Genomic DNA, 27494 nt, shown 5'->3' on the forward strand with positions numbered 1-27494 from the left:
CCTTTATGTTGAGTTTGTGAAGGAAAAATTAAATAAAAGACAGACATCTATTAAACTTCTATATGCGATTTGGCAGGGGATGGCGAATAAGCGTACTTGGAAAAGCTTCTGACTTTGGCACCATAAATGTAAAACAAGAATGGGATGGCGCAACAGGCAAGTGAAATGAAAGCCATCAACGAGGAAGCCCATTCGTATCCCAAACGATGATACATTTGGATCGTGAAAAGTGGCACACAAGCACCCCAAATTGATCTGACAAAAGTCTTGGCTGCTAATGCACTGGCAGCGTAGTGCTGGTAGGAGTCGACAATGTAATTGTTGGCTGGGTTGTACAAGCAGCAGAATCCAAACCCGGCACCAAAGCCCGAGAAACATGGTCCAGCCCAGGACAATCTTGGATATGAGGACCAGGCAAAAGCGAAAAGACTTGCCGGCACGAACCAGCACCCAATCATCATGGGAATCAACCTCAACTCAGCAGGTGGCAATTCTCCCCTGTCTCTGAACTTTTGCGCTCTCTTGTTGTAGTCCCAGTTAAAAATAGGTGCAGCTGCGGTGGAAGTAAGAACACCAACTCCGATGGGGATAAACATGACACCGGTCATTGATGCGCTCCATCCTTTGCCCTCTTGGAAAACGACTGGGTATGCAAAGAAAAACATGTACAACAACCCGTAGATGACAGCCATGTACATGGTCATCAAGAAAACAATCAATTCACTGAGCAAAACAAATGGCCTCAACAAAGAAGTTTTGGCAACTTCTGAAAACTTTCTAATCTCTATCTCGTTCAAGCTTCTATATCTTGAGTCGCCTGTATCCTTTCTCAACTTTTTGGCTCTTTTTTTTAATAAAGTACCGTGGTGAGTCTCGGGAACAAGAACAATAAAAATGGCATAGAAAATACCAGCAACGATCAAAAAAGTCCAATAGATCCATCTCCAAGTTGGTGCGTGATCTGCAAGCAAACCACCAAAGATTGGTCCACAAACAGGGCCTAGAAAGGGAGCAGCCGAGAAGATGGCCATGGCGACACCTCTTTCTGGGCCATCCCAGATATCGGCCAAGGACCCACCAATCAAGGTCATTGGTGCACTAAACGAAATACCATCGATCAAACGACAAATGATCAATGTACCAATGTTCTTTGCATCACCACAGGGGACAATAAAGACTAGTCCGACAGCTAAAGTAACAACATAGATGGGCTTCCTTCCAACTTCCTCGGACATGGGAGCAAACACCAATGGGCCAACACCAAAACCAATGACAAACATTGTGACTGACGCCAAAATGATGACTTCAGTCGAGACTCCAAAGTACTTTGCAGGTCTTTCCAAATCACCGGTGACGATAGCTGAACCCAACGCCACCACAAAGCAAATCATTCCAAGCACGGCAGTATATACCCATTTTATAGCCTTGCTAAGGTTCTTTGGGTTTTGCTTATCATGGTCGACCCACTCAACAATCCTCAACCCAGTTTCTTGATCCAAGGGGTACTTCCAAGGATCGGCATCATTGAAATCAGAATTTGGGTCAGGATGGGTATGAACCAATTTCAAATCATATGGCTCTTCCAAAGGTCCCAACTGTCCGGCACCTTCTTGTAAATTAGTAACAATCCTTTCCACACCTTTATTACCAGTGACTAATCTTTCCAATTCCTTCTCATCGTCAACTTCATTTGCTGGTGTGGCTGGTGGATGTTGGCTCAGCAACGCGTCTCCATAAGAAGTGACTTTTTCTGAATTGACACTTGAAGTATCTTCGGCTTCTGAATTGGACATTTTCGATTCAACTTAGAAAGGATGATGCATGCAACAGCCTGCTTTCTTTCGAATGAGCCATTGAACGAGTGGGGTATTGGCACATTTATATACTTCTTGATTACTGCGCAATTTAACTCAACAGTAAGCCGCCGGCTAAGGAAGACTCGTTCGTTTACTTCGGCTGAACCAGCCCAGTCAACGTTCCATGGCGGTAGAAGGTGTTGAACCTTCTACCGTCATGGAACACTCGGTGTAAGGTGTTTAACCTTCTACTGCCATGGAACACTCGGTGTTGCACTTGGTGCTAAATTTTGATTCTAGGTGGCTTGAATTACCTCATTTGATTCTTTTTTTTTTCTTTTTTGCAGCCTAAAATCCTCACTAAGAATTAAAAATAAAATTAAAGGCCGAGTTTCAGTGCTTGGTTAAATCGGTTGGAAAATGGCATATCGAATGAGCGTGCACGTGACTACCGCCGTAACACGCGTATCCAAACAATCACACATGGCTTTTTTTTTTTCTTTCTTTTTTTGATTTTCTCTCTTTTGGTAACTGTACATCTTGCCCCCCATGTTCCAAAATCGGTCCTAAAATCTCAATCTTTTGAGGGATTTTGCAATACAAGGTTTAACAGGTTGCACGAAGCTCAAATTACGATTGTGACGAGCTGCACTTTGCTTAATTAATCACTGATGTTGCTACCGCTCACGGACAGGGTCACCCATGCATAATCTTTGTTTTTTTTTTTTTCGTTTTTGCTGGGCATGCGCCATTTGCTGTTGATCTCTCAACTCGACCGATGCTTCCCCCCCAGCCCTCCTCTCAGCGCCGTGGTACCTTTTTAGAATATAGAGGAGAATCACCTCAAAGCTTTTACCGAATGAATACGCGCGCCCCTTGCCTTCTCTCTCATGAACTTGTTTGTGGACATCACAAATTTTTACCCGAAATGTTTTCCTTTTCCTATTTCTTGTTCTTTATTTTGCACCCCCCCCCCCTCTTCTCCCCTCCCCTCCCCTCCCCAATTCCGTGGTTTAATAATCACCGTAACCATTCAATGCCCGCAAAATAAGACTAGTATCTTTGCTGTAGTTAATAAAATTGAACCTTAAAAGGGACAATTTGTCAACCAAGGCCCGGAGACATGGAATAGCGTTGCCGTCACCGGTGAACATTATAGCCCTGGCTAACGTTTTGGTGATTATAAAAAGCTTCACACAAACGCCTGGTCCATTGAATTCAAATGACTCCAAGGGTAGCACGGCTGTGATGTTGAGAAACTCCCGTGCAACTTTTACCGGAAAGCTTTTGGATAAACAACTATTCTCAGCGTCAAGTAAATTGTTTGATTGCGAAACATTCCATGTCCACGCCATGATCCAGTATTTGCTCAAGATGATGTTGGCTTTTTGGATATCTGGTGTATCTTCCAGTATTTTGATCTTTTGAAGCTGATCTTGCACATTGCAGATCAATCTCTTTGACGCAGAGTCGTTTTTAATTGCTCTGAACTTGTCAAATATGGATTTGTTTGGTATTGCAAAAACTTTCACCAATTCAAGAAACCCGCTTAACAATAACGGATACTCTTCATGCTCGAGCTGTGGAAGTGGGATACTCGGCTCCAAAAGAACGGGGAGCGACTGTTCCAAACAAACGAACCGTTCGGTGACAACAAGCAAGCAATAGACCTTTCTCAATCGATGGTTCTGGGTGGCATTTTCCAATGTCTCCAATCTGTCCAATCCCATCATTTGCGCCAAAGTGATTGCTTCTCGCAAAAAGCAAACCGATTGTGTCTCGCTATTACTGGCACTAGTTCCGGAACAGGAAACATGCAAAAAAAACAAAGTCAAGATCGATTCAATGGTTTGCGCAGTTTCCTTCGTTCTGATTGCTTCACTCGTGAAGTCAATGGACATAATCTCATCGGATACCCAGTGTTTCAGGGTGATGAATCGCAACTGGTACTGAATTGCAGCTGCTATAGCACAGCTCAAGGCGTAGATTTTGGGCTCACTTTGTCGAGATATCAATTCGGCAACGGAAACTACAGGCCATATGCTGTAGTACCAGCCTTGAAACACATTGAGACACGGTAGAAGCTGCTCCAAAGTTATAGGACGCGCGTCAGTTTGCACTGCACTCGACTTGACGGCCAACTGCTGGATGGCCACCCTTGTCTTTTCATGAATCTTTTTCGGTCCCGGTTTTCTCTTTACACGCAAATTCGTACACTTGAGCCCATGCAAAGCGCAGCGCGAGCAAGGTTCACAGTAATCGCACTTTAGCTTCCGCACACTGCACGGATCGCAAGATCGCCTGTTTCTTGGCTTTGCCGTGGCAGCATTTGGCACCGGCGATTCATCCAAGTTTCTTTCTCTCAAGGGGTCCAGAATAAACGGGCTTTGCTCCACAACATCGGTAAATATCAACCCTTCGTAAAATGAGGGGCTGGGTATGGCGTCAAACTGGTTGCTTCGAGGCAAAAGTTGCTGCTGCTGCTGAGCTGAGGGGTGGTTGTTCACGTGGGGTATGGTTGGGGGTAAAAACTGCCGAGAAGGAAACTCAACATCAGCATCGCCACTTAGCGAAAGATCCGTAGCAGTGATTCTAGGCTCAACAGGCATATCCGCGGGTCAATGAGAGCCTGCTGAAACCACACCAGAGTGTCAAGGTCATTTAGCAGCCGTTCTTCAAAAAAAGAAGAGTTGGAGAAAGACAGAGGAGGGTACAAGTACGAGCGCGTTTTCCATTTTTGATTTTTTTTTTGATTTTTTGGGAGCTTGTGTGAGCTTCATCACAGTACTCAAAACAAGATAGATTAACCCCAGTAGAGCAATGGCAGAAGAAGGATCCAAGGAGGACGAAACAAGAGAGTTGTCCGTGAAAGAAGAGTATCAGCTATGGAGAAAGAACTGCAGGTACATGTACGAGTTTGTCAGCGAGACGGCGATGACATGGCCGTCGCTAACCATCCAGTGGCTTCCGAACCACAGTGTGGAAGACGGGTTGATCAACACCAGGCTCTTGCTTGGGACCCACACCTCGGGAAACGATACCAATTACCTTAAAGTCGCAGATACGCAAATCTCGCAGGACGGGTCCAAGAAGGCCTATTCTAGAATAAAAATCGCCAAAAAGTTTGAAAACAACCAGGAGATATGTCGAGCTAGATACATGCCCCAGGACCCCAATTTGGTTGGAACAATCAACGGGTCTGGAGAGGTGGACTTGTATAAGCTAGATAGCGATACGAACGGCAGCATCTCGAGTTTCCAGCCACATTCGGAAAACGGGTATGGGCTAGCATGGAGTCCCATGGAAAAGGGGCTCTTGCTCACGGCAGCCGATGACAAATTTGTTTGCGTTAGTGATACCAACAGCTCGGGCAATGCGCTCATATTTAAGAGCTCGGAGCAGGCAGATATCGTGAACGATGCAAAGTGGCATTTCTTTGACCAGAACCTTTTTGCATCGGTTTCTGAGGACGACTACACCTTGCTATATGATTTGAGAACCAAGGAGGTGGTCTCCAAATATTTGGCCAACAATGCAAAGGGGGTCAACTCCCTAGCTTTTTCGCCCTTTTCGCACAACTTGTTGGCTATTGGTGCTTCAAACTCCAACATTAGTTTACTTGACTTGCGAAAGTTGAACAGCAAGGGAACTGGCGGGTCGGTGCATACAATGATGGGCCACACAGAGGGCATCACATGCATGGAATTCTCGCCACACAAAGATGGTATATTAGCCTCCGGTAGTCAAGATAGACGGGTGATCTTGTGGGATTTATTCAAAATAGGCGAAGAGCAACAACAAGACGATGCAGAAGATGGGTGTCCCGAGTTGTTTATGATGCACGCTGGCCACACAGCAGGTGTCACAGACTTGTCGTGGTGTCCTTTCAAACCGTGGACAATTGGATCTGTTGCTGATGACAACATTGTGCATCTCTGGCAAATCAGTAAAACAATAATTAACGATGACGAATGGGAAGACGAAATCGATGAAACTATGCTTGAATAGACTTACATATCCAACTGCCGGCCCAAGTAACGACAAGAAAAGGTGTGGTGTAGAAAACACCTCTTAGCAGTAGCAGTTTCTAGTAGCTTTTGCAATATTAACAGTCGTGTGATATAGGCGTGGCCCCAACCCCCCACCCGCCATGGATGATGTCGCGTCCGGGAAGCGCTCTACTTCACCATTTTTTTTCCTCTTTATTTCCCTGCTACTGTTACAACTACTAAGAGACCAGACCAGGAGAACCTAGTGCCTCTGCAACAACTGACTTATAAGTCTACTAGCTAGCTGTGACAGGTTAAATACTCAAGAATCCAATGTCCGATTTCCCTCCAAACCTTTCAATAAGGCCGCTTACGATAGAAGATGTGCAACAGTCGGCTGAGTTGGAAACAAAAGGATTCCCACCTGAGGAAAGATGTTCAACAACAAAATTAAAATACAGATTGACAGTGTGTCCCGAGTTGTGCTCCGGTTTGTTCATCAGAGATTTTGAATATAAATACAACTCGCTTAATCTACCAGAAGTTGCTAGGCAGTTAGAGCGAGAACATCACCAACAAGACGACAATGGCGATTTGAAAATGGACGACGGCAAAAGCAACGGCAATGACAATGACAAGAACGACGGCGGTAATAATGGTGGTGTCGATGCCGACAATGTTCAAGATGACGCCGACGACGACGAGGAGTTCCCTCCGAAATCTTCAGTGACCAAGGAACAATTGGTGGGCCACATTATAGGAACCAAGATTGCCGGCTCCAGGATAACCGAGGAGTGCATGGAAATGCCGTCGACAAAAGTGAAAGGATCGGGACACGTTGAAACGTCAAGAGTCATCGGTATACACTCGGTTGTCATCGACCCCGAATGGAGAGGCAAGAACTTGGCTGCGTTACTATTGCATGACTATATCCAAAAACTATCGAACCAAGATGTTGGAGATCAAATAGTATTGATAGCTCACGATGCCTTGGTGCCATTTTACGAGAAAATCGGGTTCAACAATTTAGGCGAAAGCGAATGCAAATTTGCAGGAACTACTTGGTACGATATGGCTATAGACTTGATTGCTTCAGATGATCTCTAAATCAAAAAGAAAAATACAAAAATCACATATCCGCCCTGTGCCGTAGTTGAAATACACATTTTCTTTCTTTCGTAAAAGTGGTGATGTTTTGATTCTCCTTTGATAAACTCCGTACGAGAGAGGGAAGGCAAAAAAAAAAGAGATTGATGATGGATGTCAGGTAAACTCCGCTTCGGATCCCTCTCTCAACACCAACCCTCCCCCCTACCATGATTGCCATACCGAGCCCGTTGAAAAAGCTATTTGACAGCCTACCCTTGTACACCATCCACAACGAGCCATTAAATAGCCAGCCCGACAATTTCTTTAGTTTTAAAGTAGAAGGTAGCCTGCCGTTGAAAGTGGTTCTTGGAGTCTACAATACATTCCAATATAAAGAATACGTACTACCAACAGATCCAAGGTCACTATCTGCAGCAATAATACTCGCTAAAAAGAATTCATTTGGATTGCCCAGTCTGGTGAACTCGGGCGGCGCAAGTGGTATCGCCAAAATCCCGTTCCGGGGTTCATTCGATAGTTCGCTTCCGATTCTCATTGGAGACTCGAACAACAGAACAATTGAAAGCGGAGGGAAAATTGCTCAGAGTATAGCGGCCAACAACATCACCAGTGTTGATCTTGAATTCATCAATGAGTACGTTGAACTGACGCTTTTTGATTTGTGGATCGTTTGCTTATTGGTTGAAGAGATCGATTTCAACGTGTATCGGGATATTTTCGGCATCATGGACCCACTAGAGTTGATGGACTTGAAATCCGAAATGACTAAATGGAACAATTTCAGCACAAGGCACAAAAGTTTGTTTGAATCGTTTCAAAAACCACTTGCCTTGAAAAATTTCTATGACGTGCAGTTGCTGCAGCTCACCAACTCGCTAACTGCCTTGGAAGATATCTTGGATTCAGTCTCGGGAGAAGAGGCTATAGTTGCTTACAAATTTGCCTCATTTGTCGTTATAGTTGACCAATTCTTGAAATCAACCAGAGTCGGCATGGTATTAGCTGCAAATCCTCTTTTGATTGAAAAATGTTACGGCGTGTGCTTGAATTAAGAAAAAAAAAATCTACAAAAGCAGTCAAGAGAAAAGCTCCTACAGAGTTTCAATCATGGATCATTCTATTTTCTTGTTCTTTCTTTTTTTGTATTTATCGTATAGCTAGAGAGTCAACCCCACCTGTTAATAGTGTTTTGATGTTATCATCGATGAGTTTCTCAGCAGTGTCCGATAAATGCTTCTTTGGATCCTGGTTACCGACGTACCTCGTTTTTAATTGATCCTCAGTCAATTCTTTCTCCTCGGATACTCTTTGATTGTACAATTTGGCTATACTGACCATCTTCTCCGTGCTCTCCAAGTTTTCAATCTCTTTGTGGTTGTAGTCTGCCAAATTCAATCCCGATTGCCAGTTCTTCTTGTGCAAGTTCAAAAGCATGTTGGTTTCATTGGATGTCTTGTGATAATCGATGTTCAACGAATAGTAGTGGCGGTTCAACCCGTGGATCAATGCTTGGATCGAAGGCTTGTTCAAATGCCCGACATTTGAAGTCGACTGACGAGGTTCCTGGCCCATCATCAATGTAGTGGTATCAATGGTTCTGAAAGCATCAATGACAACTTTCCCTTTCACAGATTGGATGGGATCAATGACAACTGCCACTGCTCTCTTGTTCAACTGCTCAAACGACTGCTGAGTGTTTACATCAACAGACGATAACCAGCATCCAAAACCAGGGTGCGAGTGGTACCATCCAACAACCATTTGGTCTCTTCCTGTTTGTCTAAGCATGTCCATCATCTTGGTTTGGAAAACGTCATCCACAGCCTCAACCGAGACTCCAGTTCCTGATTGGGGCATAGCAAAGACATCATGCACGTGTATAGTGAAATCATCGACAAATTCTCCCAACATCAACCCCATGACTTCCATTGGCACTCCAGCTCGTCCATGTTTCAACATCTTGAGCAAAGCTAATGAGGATATGTACACTGTCTCGGAATTATCAATTGCCGGTCCATCTGTCTGAGGCGGCGCAGCTCCGACTAACGTACCCCCTTGGCCTAATAATCTCTGCAATCTTTCCATGTTGTTCGATGAAACCGAAGTTGCTGTTGTTGTTGCTGCTGGTGCTTTGGGGAAGTGGGGGATTTGAGGGTATCTTGGTGGAAATATGTTAGTGGCAAAGAATAGAGAGACAACGAGAAACTTGAAGAAATTGCAGCACGTGACTCACCGCACGTGACTTGAAGCACGTGATGTTTTGCACGTGATTTGCAGCACATGACTTGCACGTGCTTGGATAATCTCTAAAGATTTATCAAAATCCACAGATTCAGTGGACTGTGACGTTTCACTTCTATCACAACCATCATCGTTACTGGCAGCACCACCACATTAACTTCAAAGATATACACTGTGAATTATGAGTGAAGGCCCTGCATCATTAATTGGCAAAAAGTATCCAGCTAAAAAGCACGCTCAAAACGTCTTGAAACTTTTCATCAAGAGCAGAAACAGCACTGATCCAAACCCAGTCAATTTTTTTATTAGTGGCGAAGATTTGGTTCTATACAAGTATAGCGACCAGTCAAAGCCTTTTAGACAGGATAGATACTTCTTTTATTTATCTGGCTGCAACATTCCAGGTGCACATGTGTTGTACAACGGCAAGGAAGACAAGTTGACGCTATACCTCCCCGATGTCGACAAAGAAGATATCATGTGGTCGGGGTTGCCTTTATCTAAAGAAGAAGCAGCGAAGAAATACGATGCTGACGAGATTAAATATGCAGCAGATATTGAACAGGACTTGAAAAACTTGGCAAACAGTGGCAGTGGCAGTGGCAAGGGAGGTGCTCTCACAACTGACTTGAATCCGTGCAATGCTCAGTTCACTGCTTACCTCAGCGAAAAAGACAAGGATTTTCTCTTTGCGTTGGACGAATCAAGAGCATTTAAAGACGATTACGAGTTGGAGTTGATGAAACATGCTGCTAAAATCACAGACAACTGCCATTTGGCAGTGATGTCTGCCCTACCAATTGAAACCAAGGAAACCCACATTCATGCCGAATTCATGTACCATGCATTAAGACAAGGCTCCAAAAATCAGTCGTACGATCCGATTTGCTGCAGCGGTGAAACTTGTTCTACATTGCACTGGGTGAAAAACGATGGCGAGATCACCCCCGAAAAGCATTCGATCTTGATTGATGCTGGTGCAGAATGGGAGTGTTATGCCAGCGATGTGACACGCTGCTTTCCCGTGAATGGAGACTGGACAAAGGAGCATTTGGACATATATAATTTGGTGCTAAAGATGCAGCTGGAAGCATACAAATTGATGAAACCAGGTGCAAATTGGGAAGACCTTCATCTCCGAGCTCACAAGGTCTTGATTGAAGGATTCCTTGAGTTGGGGATCTTTAAAAAGGAATACAGCGTTGAGGAAATATTCAAAGCTAAGGGAAGCGCCAGGTTCTTCCCGCACGGGTTGGGCCACATGTTGGGCATGGACACTCACGATACTGCCGGCTATGCAAATTACTCGGATCCAGACCCATTGTTGTGCTATTTAAGAATCAGAAGGAAACTCGAACCCAACATGGTGGTGACAAACGAACCGGGCTGTTATTTCTCACCGTTTTTGCTAGAGGAGACCTTGAACAACCCGGAGACGTCCAAGTTCATCGATAGGCAAGTATTGGACAAATATTGGTATGTTGGAGGGGTTCGAATCGAAGACGACGTGTTGATAACCAAAGACGGTTACGAAGTATACACCAAGATTACCAAAGATCCAGAAGAGATTAGCAAGATTGTGAAAGCAGGTCTAGCAAAAGGTAAAGAGGGATTCCACATAGTTGTATAGCATGAAAAATGATGAAAAAAAAATAGAGAATAGAATAGAATGGAACGGAAACGGAATGAGCATTGAACATCAAACTGGATGGTAAATTGCCTCTAGCTTGACTTCGACGGTGTTGTAATGATGTGTGTCTATGGAGCGTGAGGAAAACACGGGGCTGTAGTGTTATTCTCGTGGGAGGAGAGGGTTAAAAAAAAGAGCAAACATTGGAGGCGGTTAAAACAGAGAGAGAGGAGAGAATGGGGAGTGGATAACATCCACAACAATCAACCTCAATTAATAAACCCTCTTCCTCGTATATTTTTTCCTTTTCACAATTACCACCTCAGTCCAGCTCAATTCGACGATGGATGAAACTTACGATGTCATTGTTCTCGGCACAGGCTTGACCGAGTGTGTCCTTTCCGGGATCTTGTCGGTGGAAGGGAAAAAAGTCTTGCATATCGATAGACAGGACTTTTACGGCGGAGAATCGGCTTCGTTGAACTTGACTCAATTGTATGGGAAATTCAAGCCCTCTGCTCATAAGCCAGAGTTGAAAGGCAGAGATAGAGACTGGTGTGTTGATTTGATCCCCAAATTCTTGATGGCCAACGGTGAGTTGACCAACATTTTGGTCCACACAGATGTTACACGTTATATTGAGTTTAAACAGATTGCAGCAAGCTATGTTTATAGAAGCGGTAGGATTGCCAAGGTTCCATCAAATGCAAGCGAGGCGTTGGCTTCTTCGTTGATGGGTATATTTGAAAAGAGGAGAATGAAAAAGTTTTTGGAATACATCCAGAACTACGATGAAGAAGATGCCTCCACGCACAAAGGGTTCGATCTCGATAAGAACACGATGGATGAAATCTACACCTATTTTGGATTGGAGAATGGAACCAAGGACTTTATCGGCCATGCCATGGCCTTGTGGTCCACCGACGACTATTTGAATGAGCCAGCGAGACCATCGTACGAAAGAATCTTGCTATACGCTCAATCCGTGGCCAAACACGGCAAGTCTCCATACATTTACCCACTTTATGGATTAGGCGAGTTGCCCCAGGGCTTTGCTAGACTATCGGCTATATATGGCGGTACTTATATGTTGGACACTCCAATTGAAGAAGTCTTGTATGAAGGTGAAGGTCCAGATAAAAAATTTGCTGGTGTTGTGACTAAAGAAGGTACAGCCAAGGCACCAATCGTCGTGGCCGATCCAACTTATTTTCCTGAACTAGTCAAGAGAACCGGCGCCAAAGTCATTAGAGCAATCTGCGTGTTGGACCACCCGGTGCCAGGCGTCGACTTGGATTCTTTACAAATCATTATCCCGCAAAATCAAGTTGGTAGAAAGCATGACATTTACATTGCCGTCTTGTCTGACGTCCATTGTGTTGTTCCCAAGGGCTACTATCTTGCAATAGTCTCCACTATTATCGAGACAGACGCACCTCACGTTGAGTTGGAACCAGCATTCAAATTGCTTGGTTCAAGAATCGATACACTTATGGGCATAGCTGAACTTTATGAACCAATTAATGATGGTACAAAGAATGGAATCTACCTTTCAAAGAGTTATGATGCTTCTTCTCATTTTGAGTCCACCACGGACGATGTTAAGGATATCTACTTTAGAATCACGGGCAAGCCCTTGGCATTGAAAAAGAGAGCAACTGAAGAAGAAGAGACTAATGTTATTCCATGAGAGAAACTGTTTTGTGATAGACCTTATAGAATAACTCCCCCTCCTACTCATCCCATCCGACTGAATTTTTTTTTAAAACTGTTTACCTATATTGACTCTGCCCTCTACCCCTATGTCTAAGGACCATGGCTATGGCTATGACTATGACTCTCGAGAAAAGATATTCCCACCAAGCGACTTTCTAGGTATTTCCAGCTCAGACAAGAATTTAGCTTCAATGTTGTCGCCAATCACCAACACGTCTCTACTCAAATCGATTTTACAACGATGTCTTCTCAACATATCCAATCCAAACAAAATCCCCACCGACGTGTCCACAATGTAAAAAGAACAAGGCAATTCAATTCCAGTGCCATCAATCTGAATGGGCACACTATGAATCTTGCCCCCGATATTTTGAGTTCCAACACCAACAGCTTGGCCTTGAAACCTCTTGTCAATTAATCTCGATATACCGCATTCATGAGCAATCTCCGAGCTAATAACAGTCATGGCCGCACCAGAATCAACCATGGCTACTTGTTCCACGCCGTTGATCTTCAATTTAATATGGAGCATGTTGACACTAGTAAAGCTTTCGGGGCTGATGTCCCACGCCAATTTCATATTTTCTTCAATGGCTTCTTGCTGGATGAGTTCCAAGATTCTTGCTTGATTTTCAGGGTTATCTGGATCTTGCTGTAATCTCATGAGTTCAGCTTGTGTCGATGATGACTGTCTTTGCTCCTCCCTCACTTGCTCTTCCATCAATTCTCTAAACTTGGCCGGATCATTGATGGCATTATGAAGACTTGGCTGGGTCAATCTTAGATTCTCGAGTGTATGTGGATCAGATAAAATCTGTAGTCTCACCATCTCAATTCTATTGTTAATTTGGCCTGCAGTTGGGTTGAAGCTACTTTGCTGAGACGGTGGTGGTGCTTGCGAGGAGGACGTCTGTGTTTGCGGCTGTGGCCGTGGAGTCTTTTTAGATAATGTCAACAAGTCATTATCGTTGATCCCAAGTTGTTTCAAAGTTGCGTTTGCCACCAATGTCTTGCTGTTGAATATTATGATCTGATCTTGGGGTTCAACTCCAGTTTCCGCCTGGAGATACGCCTTGAAATCGTCTAGCTCTAGAGAGTCTGGAACGTCGACCGTTAGGATATCTCCGCTGAAGTCCAATGATATCACCAATTGCATGTTTACGTGGCTGCACTAGTGTTTGCACTAATAAAGGTGGTGGCAAACAAGTTGCAAAATCTCGTGTTGAAGTATATATATATACGGGGAAATAGAGATACAACAGACCCGCGCCACTGCCACTGCCTCGCATCATCAAGAAATCAATACACGAGTAAACGTCAAGATACGAAGATCACGAGGGGAGGGCTATACATGAGCCGAGGGGCCCATTTCAATGTAAGCGCTAAGCTACAAGGTCATTGCAAAAGAGCAAAACTCTTTATTCTCACACATTCAAAGGTTTTATGCATCCGGCACATCAGGTACATCGGGAAGGTCAGGGACAATCATGGCAACTTGACCACCATTCAAAAGCATCTTTGCCACAGTATTCCCACTTGAGCGTTTCTCTCCGTCTTCGTTGTCTTCAGCTCCAGGTCCAGATACCACAGTGACCTCGGTTAGAACCATATTCACATAATCATCAAACCCAACCAACGTGCCGTAAAACTCCTTGTCGTCAGTCATCAACACCCGTATTTTTTTACCTACCGAGCGATCAATTACTTCCAACGGTAGTATTTGCTGCGGTATTTCATAGCTGGTTCCTTCTATCGGCGTCTTGGTCTCAGCCATCTTGCTGCTGCTGCTGCTCTGGGTGGGGGGTAGATACAATTACACCAAACGGTCTTCTACTCCGTCCTTACGTCCTCTCTGTCTTTCTCCACCGTAGTGGTTGAAAAATTTGGTTGTTAGTGCGTGTTACGCGTCGCTACCAAATTACGGAAAAAAACAAAATCTGTTCTTTCTCGCTTTGCTACCAAACGTCAAGACAAAATTGAAGGGAGCTACTACTTTCTTTTTTCTAACGTGCACATCTTACTGTCAGCCACATTTTCAGCAGATCTTTATCCCTAGGCCGTGCTAGCAATTGAGTTCAACAACAAGTCGTATAACCAGCGAGTCTTGTCTGAGTATGGGCAAAAATTGGTAATATCATCGTCCTTACGTGTGTTAACTATACTACTGCTTATATATTTCTCTTATACTACATTCCAATTATTTTTGCTTTTCCAACCTTCAAAATCAATCAATGCTTGCATACAACCCCACTCGGTGATCTTATTTTGCAACCACACAAGATTGACTGGTTTAGTTAGATAGTCGTTGCAACCGGCTGTCAACGCGTTCTTTCTATCGACAGAAGAGTTGGACGACGCGGTCAAGGCCACTATTATAACAGGTGATCTGAAAACGTTTGAATCTAGAGTATCGGCTTCTGTCAACGCAATCGAGGAGACCTTATTCATATCTTTTTCGTCAAACACCCCGATTTTATTCAACTTTTCCAAATGCCGGATTTCTTTTGTGGCCTCAATGCCGGATTTAACCGGCAACTGGATGTCCATCAAGACAAGATGAAACCCGCCTTTTTTCCATTTGTCAATAGCATCTTGGCCATTTTTGGCTATTTGGTAGTGGATTTTCCTTTTACGGAGAAATGCCCCCAAAATGGCTTGATTGATGGCATTATCTTCAACCACCAATACTGAAATCGACGGCAATACTTTATCCAAAGTTGGATCTGACCTTTCGGATTTTGTGCTTTTGGTGATGGATGATGAAGATAACGGTTCTGAGTTCTTTTTCACTGCGTCTGCTCTCGTAGACGGAGAAGAAGTTGGCAATCCAAATGAAGCATTATCCTGTTCTGGTTTTGGTGCATCAAACGGTTCAACATCTTTGAGTGTAGTTGATGTCAGTGGAGCAATAGATTGCGAGTCATGACTACTATTATTGTTATTATGGCTATTATCACTTTTATCCTCTTCGGAAAGCTTTTTTGTTGATGCTGATGGTGTTGCTGTTGTTGTTGTTGTTGATGATGATGATGATGGTGTTGGTGCTTGTTGTTGTTCTGAAGTAGTTAAAGTTTCTTCCGGTGAGTTTTTAGTCCTACTAGGTGTACTTGTTTGATTATTGGAGAGTGAAAAGTTCTTTGGCAATAGGAGAACAGCTTGTGGGTTTTGGTCTTTTTGATTAGGGGAAATGATACTTTGTGAAAGTGAGCGATAGATGGGAACAGGCGAAATATTTTTGGAAGCATTGGTTGCAGGAGAAACAGAACGTTCAACGTAATGAGAGTTGGCGCCAGCGGCAGTTTGGATTCTAGTTGGTGGATATTTTTGAGACGGAATAGAATGTGGTGTGCCATGTTGGAACAGTGCATGCGGACTAATTGGATTTGGTCGATGCATCGACTGACCAGATTGGATTGGATGAGGCTGTTTGACTGGGTCATGCACCAATTTGCTATTATCAAATGAACTCGTCCGTCTCTGTTCTTGTCGATGGAATTGAGTATCAGTTGGCGACTCTTGCTCAAGGGGAAGCACGTCAATAACAAGTGCATCGTTCATACCCATACCGTGTGGGAAATAGGTATCTAATAAATGCCACACATTTTGATCTGGTTCCAAGATTATATAGTTGATGTTGTTGTTGTTGTTGTTGTCAACCGCCAGTTTCAAATTTGTATTTGGTGATGTATTTGTCCCTCGCAGGTTGGAAACATCAATTTTCAAAATCAAATTTGCGGCATCGTCATATCGTCCTATTGTATTGGGGTACTTTTGAATAACCAAAGTTTTCAAGTCATCAACGATATCCTCACTATATGCTGTAATCGTTGTCGGATTACCGTTGGGAGTTTTCACCCATATCCTCTTTGGTTTCGTTGTATCCATAAAAGAAGACGTCCACGGAGTAGCCGGAGGTTTACCCAGGTGCAACGGATCATTGCCTCTAAGCGTATTGCTGCTCGCTGTATCTATCAACAATGGTGGCTGTGATTGTGGTGGCGGTGGTAAATTACTGTTATCCGTTGTATAGCTTTTGGCAAATTTATTTGGATTGGGGTAGCTTAATTTCAAGCCCATTGGCGAGCTAATTGAATGTCGTGGAAGCTGGTTCATTGGCCGTTGTCGCAATTGTTTTAATGGTGACTGCAAATGATGATGAAGGCGGAGTTGAAGTCGGATGCGTTGCAGGCCTGATGCATATGGTGGGAATGGGCTTAGAAATTGAATCCGGAGGTCCTCGGTGATGTGTCTCTCTCTCTGTATCTCAGCATCAACAGGTCTGCACGACACAAGCTTCACCACCACCACCATTACCACCACCACCACCACTACGAACAGTTGATCAAGAGCGATCGAAGCAACGACCACGCTTCATAATTTATATTACTGCCTAATGAGATCAAGCTAGAAAATTTTAAAGTATTATACAGTCAAAAACCACAATTCTTTACTCCCAATCGTCATCTTCATCTTCTCCATCATCATCTTCAGTTTCAGCAGATTGAGTGTGCTCTTTACTCTTCAGCACTTCTTCCTCCTCTTGTGTTGGTGTAGTATGAGTTTCATCCTCACCATCCTCCTCAAGTTCTTCCTCTTCTTCTTCATCATCCCATTTGAAATCTTCATCGTCATCGCCACCACCTTTACCTGTTGATCCTGAAATTTCACTCTCTTGTTTCTCCCTAGACAAAAGCTCCCTACGCTGCTTTTCCATGCTTTTCAATTTATCATCATTGGCAAAATATCTATACCAAAAAGTGTTATAGCTGACTTTCACGGGCACCAATTCGTTCATGGTTGAAGTTAAGGTATCAGGATACTGCTTCAACAAGGATTCGATTTTGCCAGTTTTGGAATCTGCATTGAAATTTTTCAAATCTTCTGCAACGTCGCATGCATCACTCGTGTAAAACAGATGCTGCGTATGAAGTTTCAACAAATCTGTGTCGTAGCGAGATGTACCATAGTTTACATGCTGGTTCAAATTAGAATTGAACAAGGTTTCTGTGCTTTGCAGAGCCTCCTTGCCAACGTCTGGGTCTGAAATGGAAATGATGTTTGAAAAAAATGAAGTAAATGACGAAATGTATTTGCTAGCTTCATTCTCAACTAGTTCCAATTTCGAATCAATGACATCCAAGGCGTTACTCGCGGTTTTGGAAAAATCCTTTATTCGTAGACGATCTTCCAATTTCAAATTTTCCACTTGTTTCTCAAACGACTTCAAACTATCGGTGACGGATTTCACATTCTTGCTATCACGCAAACTTTCCTTCATCGTGCTCAATTGGTTACGTAGGTTGTCCTTGTACTCATCCAAGTGGTATTTATCATTCAACAAATGAACATTGTCACTAGTCTCCTTCCAAAGCTCTTGGAATCTATGTTCAACTAAACCATACGCCTTATCGATCCTATCTTCCAAAGCTTCCATCGTCTGTTCTGTCTTGATATTGATGTCATTTTGCTCCGTTGAATCGGGTTTGCCTGTAGTTACAGGTACATCCACCTCCGAGATTATTGGATCTGCCATTGATAACAACAAATGACGAATAAATATAAAGTAAATGGGAAGAATGAGGCAAAAGGGTATAACCAATCGACCAACCAAGCTGATTCCACTGTGGGTATCAGTGAGGGGGGGTAAGTATGGAGCTACTTTCGTCTCCCTTTGTCGCAAAATCCAATGACTGTAATTGAAAAAAAGACGCGACACTTCTACAACAAAAGACCTCCATTATAAGAGTTTGACTTCCATGAATAGGAATTTCAACCATGAAACATGTTCGTTATGCCTCAGCAGATTAACAAGCTCTCTTTCGTCCCTGATGGGGGAAGTTTCCATTCAGATCTTGCAAAAAAGGTTCTTCCAAAAAGCATCCAAACGGGGGGGGGGGGATCCTTCTCTTTTTTTTTTTTTTTTCTTAAGCGGTAATTTTTCACCACCGCGTAAAACATCCATTTCTGTTGAAACACAACGAACAAAACAACGACATGGGGTTGATTTGACAAGCATAAGTTGTTCTTGTTCTTGTTCTTCTACTTCTCCACAAACAAACCCCCCCCTCTTTGCATAAATGTCGCAACGGCTTAAGAGATGTCTACTATCGATCAAGAATGCCAATTTCAAGACAAGTCCCTCTAAGCAAGTGCCGTTTGTATTTCAAACTGCGGTGGATAATTTTCAAATTACAACTCAAGCAGGCACGGATGCAGAGCGGAACTCATTTCTGTCGTGGATAATTACCGGGCCACTCAAATCCACAATGTTGAAAGTTATAGCAGGTAAATATATTTCCGTGCCGCCACTTGCACGGTCATACCCCGGGATAAATGACCCGGCAACGCAATTGCAATTTCTCGATTTTAAAGAACAATCTGGGTTAGAAAGCGTTCACATGTCAGCAAGATACGAGTCTTATTCTTTTAAAGGAGCTTTGGAAATGAGCGACGATGTCAATTCGGTCTTCAACTATATTACGGGGCTCAATAACTATAATAGCCAACACAAGACCCTCGATAGGGCCTATATTGAGCAGTTGTTGAACTTACTAAATGTGACTCATCTACAGCACAAGTGGATCAATTCATTGAGTAACGGACAAATAAGAAGAGCTCGAATTGCGAAATCCTTGGTCCATAAACCGTCGTTGTTGGTAATTGATGATCCCTTTTTGGGTTTAGATCCTTCAAACACGGTAAAAGTTAATGATGCTTTGGCCAAAATCCACGAGAATCTAGATACTAGCATTGTATTGGGGCTAAGAACTCAAGATGAGCGTCCAAACTGGGTACAAGGTTTAGGGTATGCGGATGAGTCTGGACTAAGCTGTAGTGGCAACAACACAATTGAGACAAATGCCGGCCAGTCCATGCAGTGGCAAGAGCCCAAGTCTTTTCCCACGACAAAGCAAGCAGAACCCAACTTGGTTCTCTCTAGCGCAAGTGAGTTTGACAATGTTGACGAGCCACACATAGAGTTTAACAATGCAAGAGTGGCGTATAAAGGGTTGACGATTATTGACAATTTCAACTGGCTCATCCCCAGGGCAAGTAAATGGAGAATCATGGGCGATAACGGGACAGGTAAAACAACAATTCTTTCCTTAATAACTGCAGATCACCCACAAAGTTGGAGATCGGTGTTGAAAATCAATGGCTTGTTGAGACAAACGGGTAAAGGTATAACATTTTTCGATGTCAACAACCAAATCGGTATCAGCTCCCCCGAGTTGCACGCCTTGGTTCCCCAGCACAAAATGACCATGATGGATGTGATTCAGAATGGACTCATTGGCGATATTGGCAATTCCAATTTCTTGTACAACTTCAACCCCGAGAAAGTCGGCCATGAGGCAATGCAAAGGTTTGATTCCGTTACAAATCATTTTAGAGATAGAATTGGAGCCAATGGTGATGTCAAATTTGCCGACTTAACCATGACCGATCAAAAATTGGCCTTGTTCTTGAGGGCCATAGTAAAAAATCCCGACATTTTAATACTTGATGAAGCGTTTTCATGCATGGAAGATGAAGATACCATGGTCAAATGCCACGAGCTTTTGAATAGCGATCCAATATTGAAAAAGACAACTGTTTTAGCAATCGGCCATCTTGGATGGGAATTGCCAAAGTATGATTACATGATTAAATTACTTGGTGATGAGGATAGAAATTACGAGATATACAAAGTAGCGGCAAAGTAAGACTTTGCAAAAAAAAGATAGATGGACAAGTAGAGTATTGAACCATGACACCACTTTTTCTTCTCAATTCAAGAGACGTTCTCTTGAGTACAGTTCAAACTGCAAAGTATATCTATATTCGAGGGCAGTATAAAGTCACGTGACACTGCTATTTTTTCCCTCATGACCCCTACCGGCGAGTTTCTACTTGATGCACTGAAAATTTGTATACACATATATATGGAACGAACCGAGGCCTTTGACCCCAAAAACTGCTACTAATGCCACTATTGTACTATAGAGCCGCCGGCTCTGATACAAATGTAGTTACCAGTGTGCCTATTGTTTGCACCGATTTTTTAGCCAGCAAACATCCCATCGTGTTTTTTTCGCAACCGATAGCAGTCGGAATATATTAATCGTGGAAATTTTTTCTTTTTAGACAACGTTTTGCTACTGCTTCTTCCTGCTTTGGACTGATCTGGGATTTTGTAATGCATAAACCACCGGCAGCAGCTCACAGCACCGGATAAAATGACTTGCCATTTAAGCCTAAAAACGGCTGGGCTAAATGTAACATCCAAATGGCAATCGCCGAGTCCATAGAGTCACGTGCAGGTCACGTGACCGCGCCTACTCCTATTTTTTTTTTTTTTCTTTTTCCTCCCGCTCTCAAAATTCTCGAAACTTTCACCTCAAACCTTTTTAACGTCAACATCTACTACGTGAACCGATAGCGTTTGTTGACAAGGACTCTAGCTTCAAAGAACAGACTAAGACAATTGAAGCTATAGAGATTATTTTCCATAAAGAAGTGCAGCAACACATTGGGAAAGCTAGAAATCTTGACTCCAGAAAAAAAAAAGCCTTCATTTGTGTAGTTCCAAACGACAAAAAACAATTAATTAATTTCACAACATCAACAAACTCAGCGGGGCTGTCAACGGGAGTGTCTACGGGAGTGTCGACTGCAATTGACACGAGAACCAAATAGATAAATACACTCAGCAGAAACTGGGCTTCCTTCACACGGTTTCACTCAACAAGTACATCCTCCTGAACTCAACGGCCATTAACTTTTGCATTTTCCAATAATCATTTTTTTTTTTCAGCATATTTATTTTTAATTAATCCATATACAAGAGAACGCTAATTTGCATGTATATATACCATAGCCATAGCCATAGCCGAAACCATAAGGAAAAACCCGTGTTACAAACGTTATGACCAAATCGCAAGCAGAAACACAACATTACTCCAAATACATTCCTAATGCACCGGAAGATAACCGATCCATTGCCGTGAGAAGCGACTTGGAATACGGGAAACTCACCTCAGATAAACATTTATATGTTTCCAAACACCCAGTTAATGAGCCGTTGCCAACTCCAATCGACGACGACCCACCGTATGTAATATATTTATCAACCTATTTAAATTTCCTCATATTAATCATAATCGGCCACATTCGAGACTTTTTTGGCAAAATCTTTAAGCCGCAGGAGTATAGCCATTTGGTTGAAAAAGATGGCTATGCACCATGGTACGATGGGTTCGAGTCGTTCTATGTCAGGAGATTGAAAACAAGAATCGACGATTGCTTTGCCAGGCCAATACACGGAGCACCTGGCAGGTTTATCAAGTGCTTCAACAGAATCAGAGAAGGTAAGACTGGTTATTTATACGATGGAACGTCAAGAGAATGTCTCAACTTGTCCTCGTACAATTATCTTGGCTTTGCCCAAAGTAGCGGAGTTTGCACCGATTTTGCATTGAAATGTGTTGATGAATATGGCACTTCAGCTTGCTCACCAAGAAGTTATTGTGGTACCACGGACTTGCATCGTGAATGTGAAAGAGTTGTCGCGGATTTTGTTGGCAAAGAAGATGCGATAATTGTAAGTCAAGGTTATGGTACAAATGCAAATTTTTTCGCTTCTATAGCCGATTCCAAAACTTTGGTGATATCAGACGAGTTGAATCACGCCTCGATTCGATTCGGTATAAGATTATCGGGCGCCATAGTTAAAGTTTACAAACACAATGATATGAAAGACTTGGAAAACTTGATACGAAACCAAATTGCCCAAGGCCAACCAAAGACCCACAGGCCATGGAAGAAAATCATTATTGCAGTTGAAGGTTTGTACTCAATGGAGGGTAATATGTGCAATTTACCGGAGTTGGTTGAAATCAAGGAAAAATACAAATGTTATTTATTTGTTGACGAAGCTCACTCAATTGGCGCATTGGGACCCGAGGGCAGAGGCGTGTGCGACTACTTTTCAGTTGATCCTGCTCGCATTGATGTATTGATGGGTACTTTTACCAAGTCATTCGGGGCAACTGGTGGCTACATCGCAGGTGACAGCTATGTCATTGAGAAATTGAGAGTCAACTACATCACCCAAGGTTACAGTGAAAGTGTCCCACCACCGGTCTTGGGCCAAATCATCTCATCATTAAATGTCATCAAGGGTAAATTCAACCCTGGAGAAGGTAAAGAACGGTTACAGAGGATTGCATTCAACTCGAGATACTTGAGATTGGGATTGAAGAAACTTGGATTCATCGTCTATGGTGCTGACGATTCCCCAGTGATACCACTCTTGTTATTTTTACCATCCAAAATGCCCGCGCTTTCTCGAATGTTGTACGACTTGGGAATAGCCGTGGTTATTGTGAGTTATCCAGCTACACCCTTGATAAGTGCAAGAGCAAGATTCTGCGTCTCTTCGGCATTGACAAAAGAGGACTTGGACTATGTTCTTACCAAATTGAGCGAAGTTGGCGATTTAATCTATTTAAAGTTCAGCAGTGGAATAGCTGGTGGATGTAAAGTGCCAGGCGAGCCACCTCGTTGGAGTATCGAAGATGTATTGGCAACCAATGTTGAAGACTGTAAAAAGTCAAAGTTGTTATAGAAAGTGGATCAACAAGAGCGTGGGGTTTTTTTTAATTTTTTCTTGAAGCAATTGAACTTGCAAAGAAAACCGGCCAAGAGTTGAAGTTTTTGTCAATAATTAAGTAGGAAATGGTAAATGGACTTCATCGACAACAACAACAACTAGTGGTTCAAACTTGTTCTAGATGTTTTTGCTTTTTTTGGGAACATGTCCTCCAGGCCATGTCGGTGTGGAAGTCTCTGTAGTTACCCCAGTGCCGCGTCGGAGCAGTTGATTTTCAAGACCCGCGCATTTTATCGCAAACGCTTTCTCACCACACACTTACCGCCTACTTACCACATATATACATCAAGCACCCAGCACCCAGCACACAGCACACACCCGGAATGAGCATAATACCCGATTGTTATATCCCTCCACTACGGTTCAACTCGATCCAACCGAACCTTTATCGAGGCGCATACCCGCGCTCACCAAACTTTAATTTCCTAGCGACACTCAACCTACAAACCATAATCTCCCTCACACCAGAACCAATCACACCAGCAACCGACCCGCAATTGCATGCATGGGCCCAGCTGAACCAAATCCGGCTCATTCACCTAGAGTGCGCCAGTGGAGGCAAGGGCAAAAAGCGAAGTACACCACTTGATTACGATACCGCGATTCACGCTCTCAATATCATCATCCATCAACTGAACCTGCCTATTTTTATCCATTGCTTAAACGGAGGACAAATCACAAGTTTGCTTGTGGCGTGCTTGCGCAAGTTGCAGTTTTGGTCGGCGATTTCCATATTTAACGAGTTCATCAATTTCACTACAAACATCACCGTTAATGACCGGTTGTTTGTGGAGAATTTCGGCGGCGTGGTGGAGATCAATTACGACGACAAGGTCCCCTGGTTATGGGTTGGTGTTAGTAAACACTTGGTGAATAGTCACCCTAAATTGAAAGTGAGGGACGTGAGTAGCATTAATAGCAGGAAAAAAGCTGATGAGAGGATTTCCACTGAAGAAGAAATGGTAGACCCATTGGATGAATGAAAATAAAAAAACATTTGCAAAAGCTTTTGCTTTTTTCTTAGATTAATTGTATATAAATATAAATATATATATATATCGAGAGGACAATGGTTGAGATTATACCCTGTGGAAGAATAGACAGTACGCATTCTTGTTCATTACCTGACTTGGCAGGACATTAAACGTCACCTTGGAATCATCAAAATAGCACCACTTCTTCGCCTGCTTGGTATCATTCTTGTAAACATACGCGGTGTAGTGCCCCGTGGTGAGATTGCCAAAATGGTTAGCGACGCCAAATAGCTTATATTTGAATGGCGGTTCCTGGTTTCGTTTTGGCAAATTGTTCAATCTCTCCTGTTCTTGTTCCGGGGTCATTCTGTGCTCAGGCAAAGTTTCAGCCAAGGTTGATCCGACTCCCGACCAGTATTTGGTTAGATCGAGCACATCAGTCACGGGATAAGCTACAAATGTCTCTAATTTTTTAAACAGGTTGTCGTATTCATTGAGTTTGAACCTCTTGAAGTTTATAATCAAGATCTGGGGTAGTCTCGTGATGGCAATTGTCTTTGTTGATTTTGTAAACCTTTTGCACTTTGGACAGTACCATTTGTTGTTATCATCGAGAAGCTCGGTGGTGATGAACCCGTCAAGGCAATCCTGTAATGTCACTTTTTTTTGTGCGCCGTCGAGTCTCTTTGGTATGGGCAAGTTCAATATTGAAAATGCATTGTATGATGTAGAAGTGAAGCCACATTCTAAACACTTGAGTCGTGACAAGTACTGCCCTTGGAGTTTATCCACAATTATGGAAAAATTCAACTTGAGATACCGTTCCCACTCAATAGTAGAGGCTAATCTAATGGGAAGTATTTCTCTCGACTGTTCTTGTTCGGGAGTCAATTCGGTTATTTTCTGCTTTTCTTTTGAATCCAACACCGCCATCTGGTTCAAGTCCTCGTGCAAGCCGTCAAGCAAATACTCCAAAAACTCGACGCAGTCTTGTTGGTCGCAAGTGGCAAATTGCTTTCCTGGCGAAATACTGCCGACAATTGCCTTGAACTTGCTGGGGCTGAAAACTTTGCCGTTGTTTTTTAGCATGTTCAACATCAACTCGACAAACCCACTCGTGAGTCTCCCCTGTGTGCCTAGTTTATTGTTGACATTGATGTGTTGTTTGTATGAGTCCTTGAATGTGATGGACGGGAAAAAAAACGAGGACAATTCAGGCGCAGCAACTAAGCACTGCAACATGCAATTCATGTAGCATGAGTTACCGAGATTCACCAACCCCGTGGTAAACTCTTGTAAAATGTTTGACTTGGGCGTTTTAACCTCGCTTGGCTCAGAACTGGATGCGGAGGAGGTTTTTGTGGTGGTGGTGATATTGGTGTTGGTATTTGACTTTTTATATTCTGGTGCTGGTGCTGGTGCTGGTATGTAAGGTTGCATCCCAATCGACGTTGAGGGTTTTGACCTTTTAGGTACGCTAACCACATTTGCTGGAGCTTCATCATGAACAAGGGGGATACCAAGCACCTCAGTTGAAGTCGAGTTGTCCTTCAGTTTCGCCAAGTAGTCTACAAACGAAGTCGAATACGTTGCTCCATTGGAGAAGCTGCTATTGCTTTTCTCGTCCAGTTTCTCGAGCAGCTCCTCGCCAAACGCAGTGTACCAGTTATACACCCCACCGGAAAGAAAACTGGGCATCACTTTGAGACGCGAACTTAGATACTTGTTGCGAAACATCAACAAGTCCACTAAGCGCGTGAAGGGATACTCTTGGTTCAGTTCTAGATCAAACAAGATATTGGCAAATCTGTCATTCCCTGCTGCTCCATACTTGTAGTTGTACATCACCACGTATTCATATTTGTGCCGTTCTTGGAAAATTTGTAATTGCCGATAGGATATCTTGTACCTCAATGCACTTTCCAAGTCCGCGTCGTTGGCGTCTTCCGGTAGTGAATGCACTATACTTGGATCGATGTTGACCAAGTGCGCATACTTGATGTGGTTGTTTAAATAATCTTTTTTAAGTCTATAATCTATAAGTAAACACTTTTCTTCTCCTTTCGTTATGAGCCGCTCCAACTCAGACGGCAGGATGGAGCTTTTGTATGTTGATGAGCTTCGGGTCGGCTCAACTCCCTTGAGAGCATTTAGCCTCGCCTTTAAAGGATCCGTATCTTCTTTGCCCTTGATGTTATTCGCCACAATATTGAACTCCGTTTCTCTCGCCTCTATCGACTTGAACAAGTCCGTGTATAGATCCTTGCTCTTGGCAAGGATCTTGGCCTTGGAGTGGTCTAGATAAGTTTTCATGACAACATATGAGACGTATGCTATTTCGTAGTCACAATACCCGACCCGCTCTCGTAGCTTGTACTGCCTGTTGAACAACTCGAGCAATTTGATCAAATTGCCCACAATGGCTGAGGCTTTAGCAGTGAGCGCTATTAGTCGTTCCAAAATCTTAGCTGCCTCCTCATTTAGAGAAGATTGTGCTGAATTGCTCATGGCTGGTGATGGCGTAGTAGTAGTAGTTACTGATCCCCTTGGTGTGGAACGCACACACTGGTTGTGACGAAGTTGCATAAGTCATTTGTGAGATTAGCTCGCCTGAATAATAATGCGCAATCGGAGCTACCATCTGCTACACATCACCTACTTCGACTCCCCCCCACTCACCCATCTCCTCAGTTTTGTCTGTTTGTTCAGCTCAACAGAATCCAAGTTCATGTCCATAGATGGTTGATATTTGGGTTGTTACCTTTTCAAAAAAGAAAAAGTGGTTTTCCCTTGTATGTTGTTGACTCTTGTCAAATTTTGCAGCACTGAAAGTTGATATTCGCAGTTTGTCCTGAAATTTGCATCCAATTGACCTGACATAACCTGGCACCAAGGAGATTTATTCGAGTTTTGTCTCAACAAAGTTCCAGCAGACAAAAATTGAAAACAAGAAGACAAAAAAGGCACTAATCGCTTAAACCACCCATTCAGGCACCCATGCTGGAGGCTGGCTTGAATGTCACTAGATTCCAAAGAAGATATGGGCTTTCATGTTACCAACGGACCTGCGCTACCAAACACGCTGATGCGTTTTTCTTTTTTTTTTGCAGCCATTGGCAGTTTGATATGACATTTCAAACTCTGAAGATCCAGGATAAAACAAAGTTTGCAAGGAGGGGAAAAGGTACAAAGGGTGGAAGGGTGGATGGGACTGATAAGTGAATGGCCTGCTTTTTTTCTTGCAAATCTCTTGACCGTGGCATTTTGCTGCTGCTTTTTTTGCTCATTTTTTGTTTTTTTAATTTTTTTTTTTATGTATATCTATCAAGACCATTTCCATTGATGAACCTCGAGAATATCACTTCACTTTAGAAACTTTCTTAC

The 27494-nt window shown here is 43.1% G+C and overlaps 16 protein-coding genes across 16 annotated transcripts; 8 read left to right on the plus strand and 8 right to left on the minus strand. All coding sequences in view use genetic code 12, as the record gives it.

Moving 5' to 3' along the window:
* Positions 1 to 50: 50 nt before the first annotated feature.
* On the minus strand, positions 51 to 1793 carry LODBEIA_P12560 (uncharacterized protein; the record flags this gene model as incomplete). Its single annotated transcript, XM_066971124.1, has 1 exon — positions 51 to 1793. One exon carries the CDS (start codon positions 1791 to 1793, stop codon positions 51 to 53), a length of 1743 nt encoding a protein of 580 aa, XP_066828194.1.
* Positions 1794 to 2809: 1016 nt separating this feature from the next.
* LODBEIA_P12570 (uncharacterized protein) lies at positions 2810 to 4405 on the minus strand (the record flags this gene model as incomplete). Its single annotated transcript, XM_066971125.1, has 1 exon — positions 2810 to 4405. One exon carries the CDS (start codon positions 4403 to 4405, stop codon positions 2810 to 2812), a length of 1596 nt encoding a protein of 531 aa, XP_066828195.1.
* Positions 4406 to 4616: 211 nt separating this feature from the next.
* Positions 4617 to 5804, plus strand: LODBEIA_P12580 (uncharacterized protein; the record flags this gene model as incomplete). Its single annotated transcript, XM_066971126.1, has 1 exon — positions 4617 to 5804. The coding sequence occupies one exon, from the start codon at positions 4617 to 4619 to the stop codon at positions 5802 to 5804; it is 1188 nt and encodes a 395-aa protein (XP_066828196.1).
* A 314-nt stretch (positions 5805 to 6118) lies between these two features.
* On the plus strand, positions 6119 to 6892 carry LODBEIA_P12590 (uncharacterized protein; the record flags this gene model as incomplete). The annotated part of the gene is made up of 1 exon (XM_066971127.1): positions 6119 to 6892. One exon carries the CDS (start codon positions 6119 to 6121, stop codon positions 6890 to 6892), a length of 774 nt encoding a protein of 257 aa, XP_066828197.1.
* A 209-nt stretch (positions 6893 to 7101) lies between these two features.
* Positions 7102 to 7947, plus strand: LODBEIA_P12600 (uncharacterized protein; the record flags this gene model as incomplete). The annotated part of the gene is made up of 1 exon (XM_066971129.1): positions 7102 to 7947. One exon carries the CDS (start codon positions 7102 to 7104, stop codon positions 7945 to 7947), a length of 846 nt encoding a protein of 281 aa, XP_066828198.1.
* Positions 7948 to 8041: 94 nt separating this feature from the next.
* Positions 8042 to 8980, minus strand: LODBEIA_P12610 (uncharacterized protein; the record flags this gene model as incomplete). The annotated part of the gene is made up of 1 exon (XM_066971130.1): positions 8042 to 8980. The coding sequence occupies one exon, from the start codon at positions 8978 to 8980 to the stop codon at positions 8042 to 8044; it is 939 nt and encodes a 312-aa protein (XP_066828199.1).
* A 337-nt stretch (positions 8981 to 9317) lies between these two features.
* LODBEIA_P12620 (uncharacterized protein) lies at positions 9318 to 10766 on the plus strand (the record flags this gene model as incomplete). The annotated part of the gene is made up of 1 exon (XM_066971131.1): positions 9318 to 10766. The coding sequence occupies one exon, from the start codon at positions 9318 to 9320 to the stop codon at positions 10764 to 10766; it is 1449 nt and encodes a 482-aa protein (XP_066828200.1).
* A 343-nt stretch (positions 10767 to 11109) lies between these two features.
* On the plus strand, positions 11110 to 12456 carry LODBEIA_P12630 (uncharacterized protein; the record flags this gene model as incomplete). The annotated part of the gene is made up of 1 exon (XM_066971132.1): positions 11110 to 12456. The coding sequence occupies one exon, from the start codon at positions 11110 to 11112 to the stop codon at positions 12454 to 12456; it is 1347 nt and encodes a 448-aa protein (XP_066828201.1).
* Positions 12457 to 12597: 141 nt separating this feature from the next.
* Positions 12598 to 13638, minus strand: LODBEIA_P12640 (uncharacterized protein; the record flags this gene model as incomplete). Its single annotated transcript, XM_066971133.1, has 1 exon — positions 12598 to 13638. The coding sequence occupies one exon, from the start codon at positions 13636 to 13638 to the stop codon at positions 12598 to 12600; it is 1041 nt and encodes a 346-aa protein (XP_066828202.1).
* A 285-nt stretch (positions 13639 to 13923) lies between these two features.
* On the minus strand, positions 13924 to 14256 carry LODBEIA_P12650 (uncharacterized protein; the record flags this gene model as incomplete). Its single annotated transcript, XM_066971134.1, has 1 exon — positions 13924 to 14256. The coding sequence occupies one exon, from the start codon at positions 14254 to 14256 to the stop codon at positions 13924 to 13926; it is 333 nt and encodes a 110-aa protein (XP_066828203.1).
* A 407-nt stretch (positions 14257 to 14663) lies between these two features.
* On the minus strand, positions 14664 to 16595 carry LODBEIA_P12660 (uncharacterized protein; the record flags this gene model as incomplete). The annotated part of the gene is made up of 1 exon (XM_066971135.1): positions 14664 to 16595. The coding sequence occupies one exon, from the start codon at positions 16593 to 16595 to the stop codon at positions 14664 to 14666; it is 1932 nt and encodes a 643-aa protein (XP_066828204.1).
* Positions 16596 to 16929: 334 nt separating this feature from the next.
* LODBEIA_P12670 (uncharacterized protein) lies at positions 16930 to 18015 on the minus strand (the record flags this gene model as incomplete). Its single annotated transcript, XM_066971136.1, has 1 exon — positions 16930 to 18015. The coding sequence occupies one exon, from the start codon at positions 18013 to 18015 to the stop codon at positions 16930 to 16932; it is 1086 nt and encodes a 361-aa protein (XP_066828205.1).
* A 544-nt stretch (positions 18016 to 18559) lies between these two features.
* Positions 18560 to 20188, plus strand: LODBEIA_P12680 (uncharacterized protein; the record flags this gene model as incomplete). Its single annotated transcript, XM_066971137.1, has 1 exon — positions 18560 to 20188. The coding sequence occupies one exon, from the start codon at positions 18560 to 18562 to the stop codon at positions 20186 to 20188; it is 1629 nt and encodes a 542-aa protein (XP_066828206.1).
* Positions 20189 to 21390: 1202 nt separating this feature from the next.
* LODBEIA_P12690 (uncharacterized protein) lies at positions 21391 to 23091 on the plus strand (the record flags this gene model as incomplete). Its single annotated transcript, XM_066971138.1, has 1 exon — positions 21391 to 23091. The coding sequence occupies one exon, from the start codon at positions 21391 to 21393 to the stop codon at positions 23089 to 23091; it is 1701 nt and encodes a 566-aa protein (XP_066828207.1).
* Positions 23092 to 23459: 368 nt separating this feature from the next.
* Positions 23460 to 24119, plus strand: LODBEIA_P12700 (uncharacterized protein; the record flags this gene model as incomplete). Its single annotated transcript, XM_066971140.1, has 1 exon — positions 23460 to 24119. One exon carries the CDS (start codon positions 23460 to 23462, stop codon positions 24117 to 24119), a length of 660 nt encoding a protein of 219 aa, XP_066828208.1.
* A 96-nt stretch (positions 24120 to 24215) lies between these two features.
* On the minus strand, positions 24216 to 26618 carry LODBEIA_P12710 (uncharacterized protein; the record flags this gene model as incomplete). The annotated part of the gene is made up of 1 exon (XM_066971141.1): positions 24216 to 26618. One exon carries the CDS (start codon positions 26616 to 26618, stop codon positions 24216 to 24218), a length of 2403 nt encoding a protein of 800 aa, XP_066828209.1.
* Positions 26619 to 27494: the final 876 nt, after the last annotated feature.

The sequence above is a fragment of the Lodderomyces beijingensis genome (assembly GCF_963989305.1).
Source record: "Lodderomyces beijingensis strain CBS 14171 genome assembly, chromosome: 2".
Lineage (NCBI taxonomy): Eukaryota > Fungi > Ascomycota > Pichiomycetes > Serinales > Debaryomycetaceae > Lodderomyces > Lodderomyces beijingensis.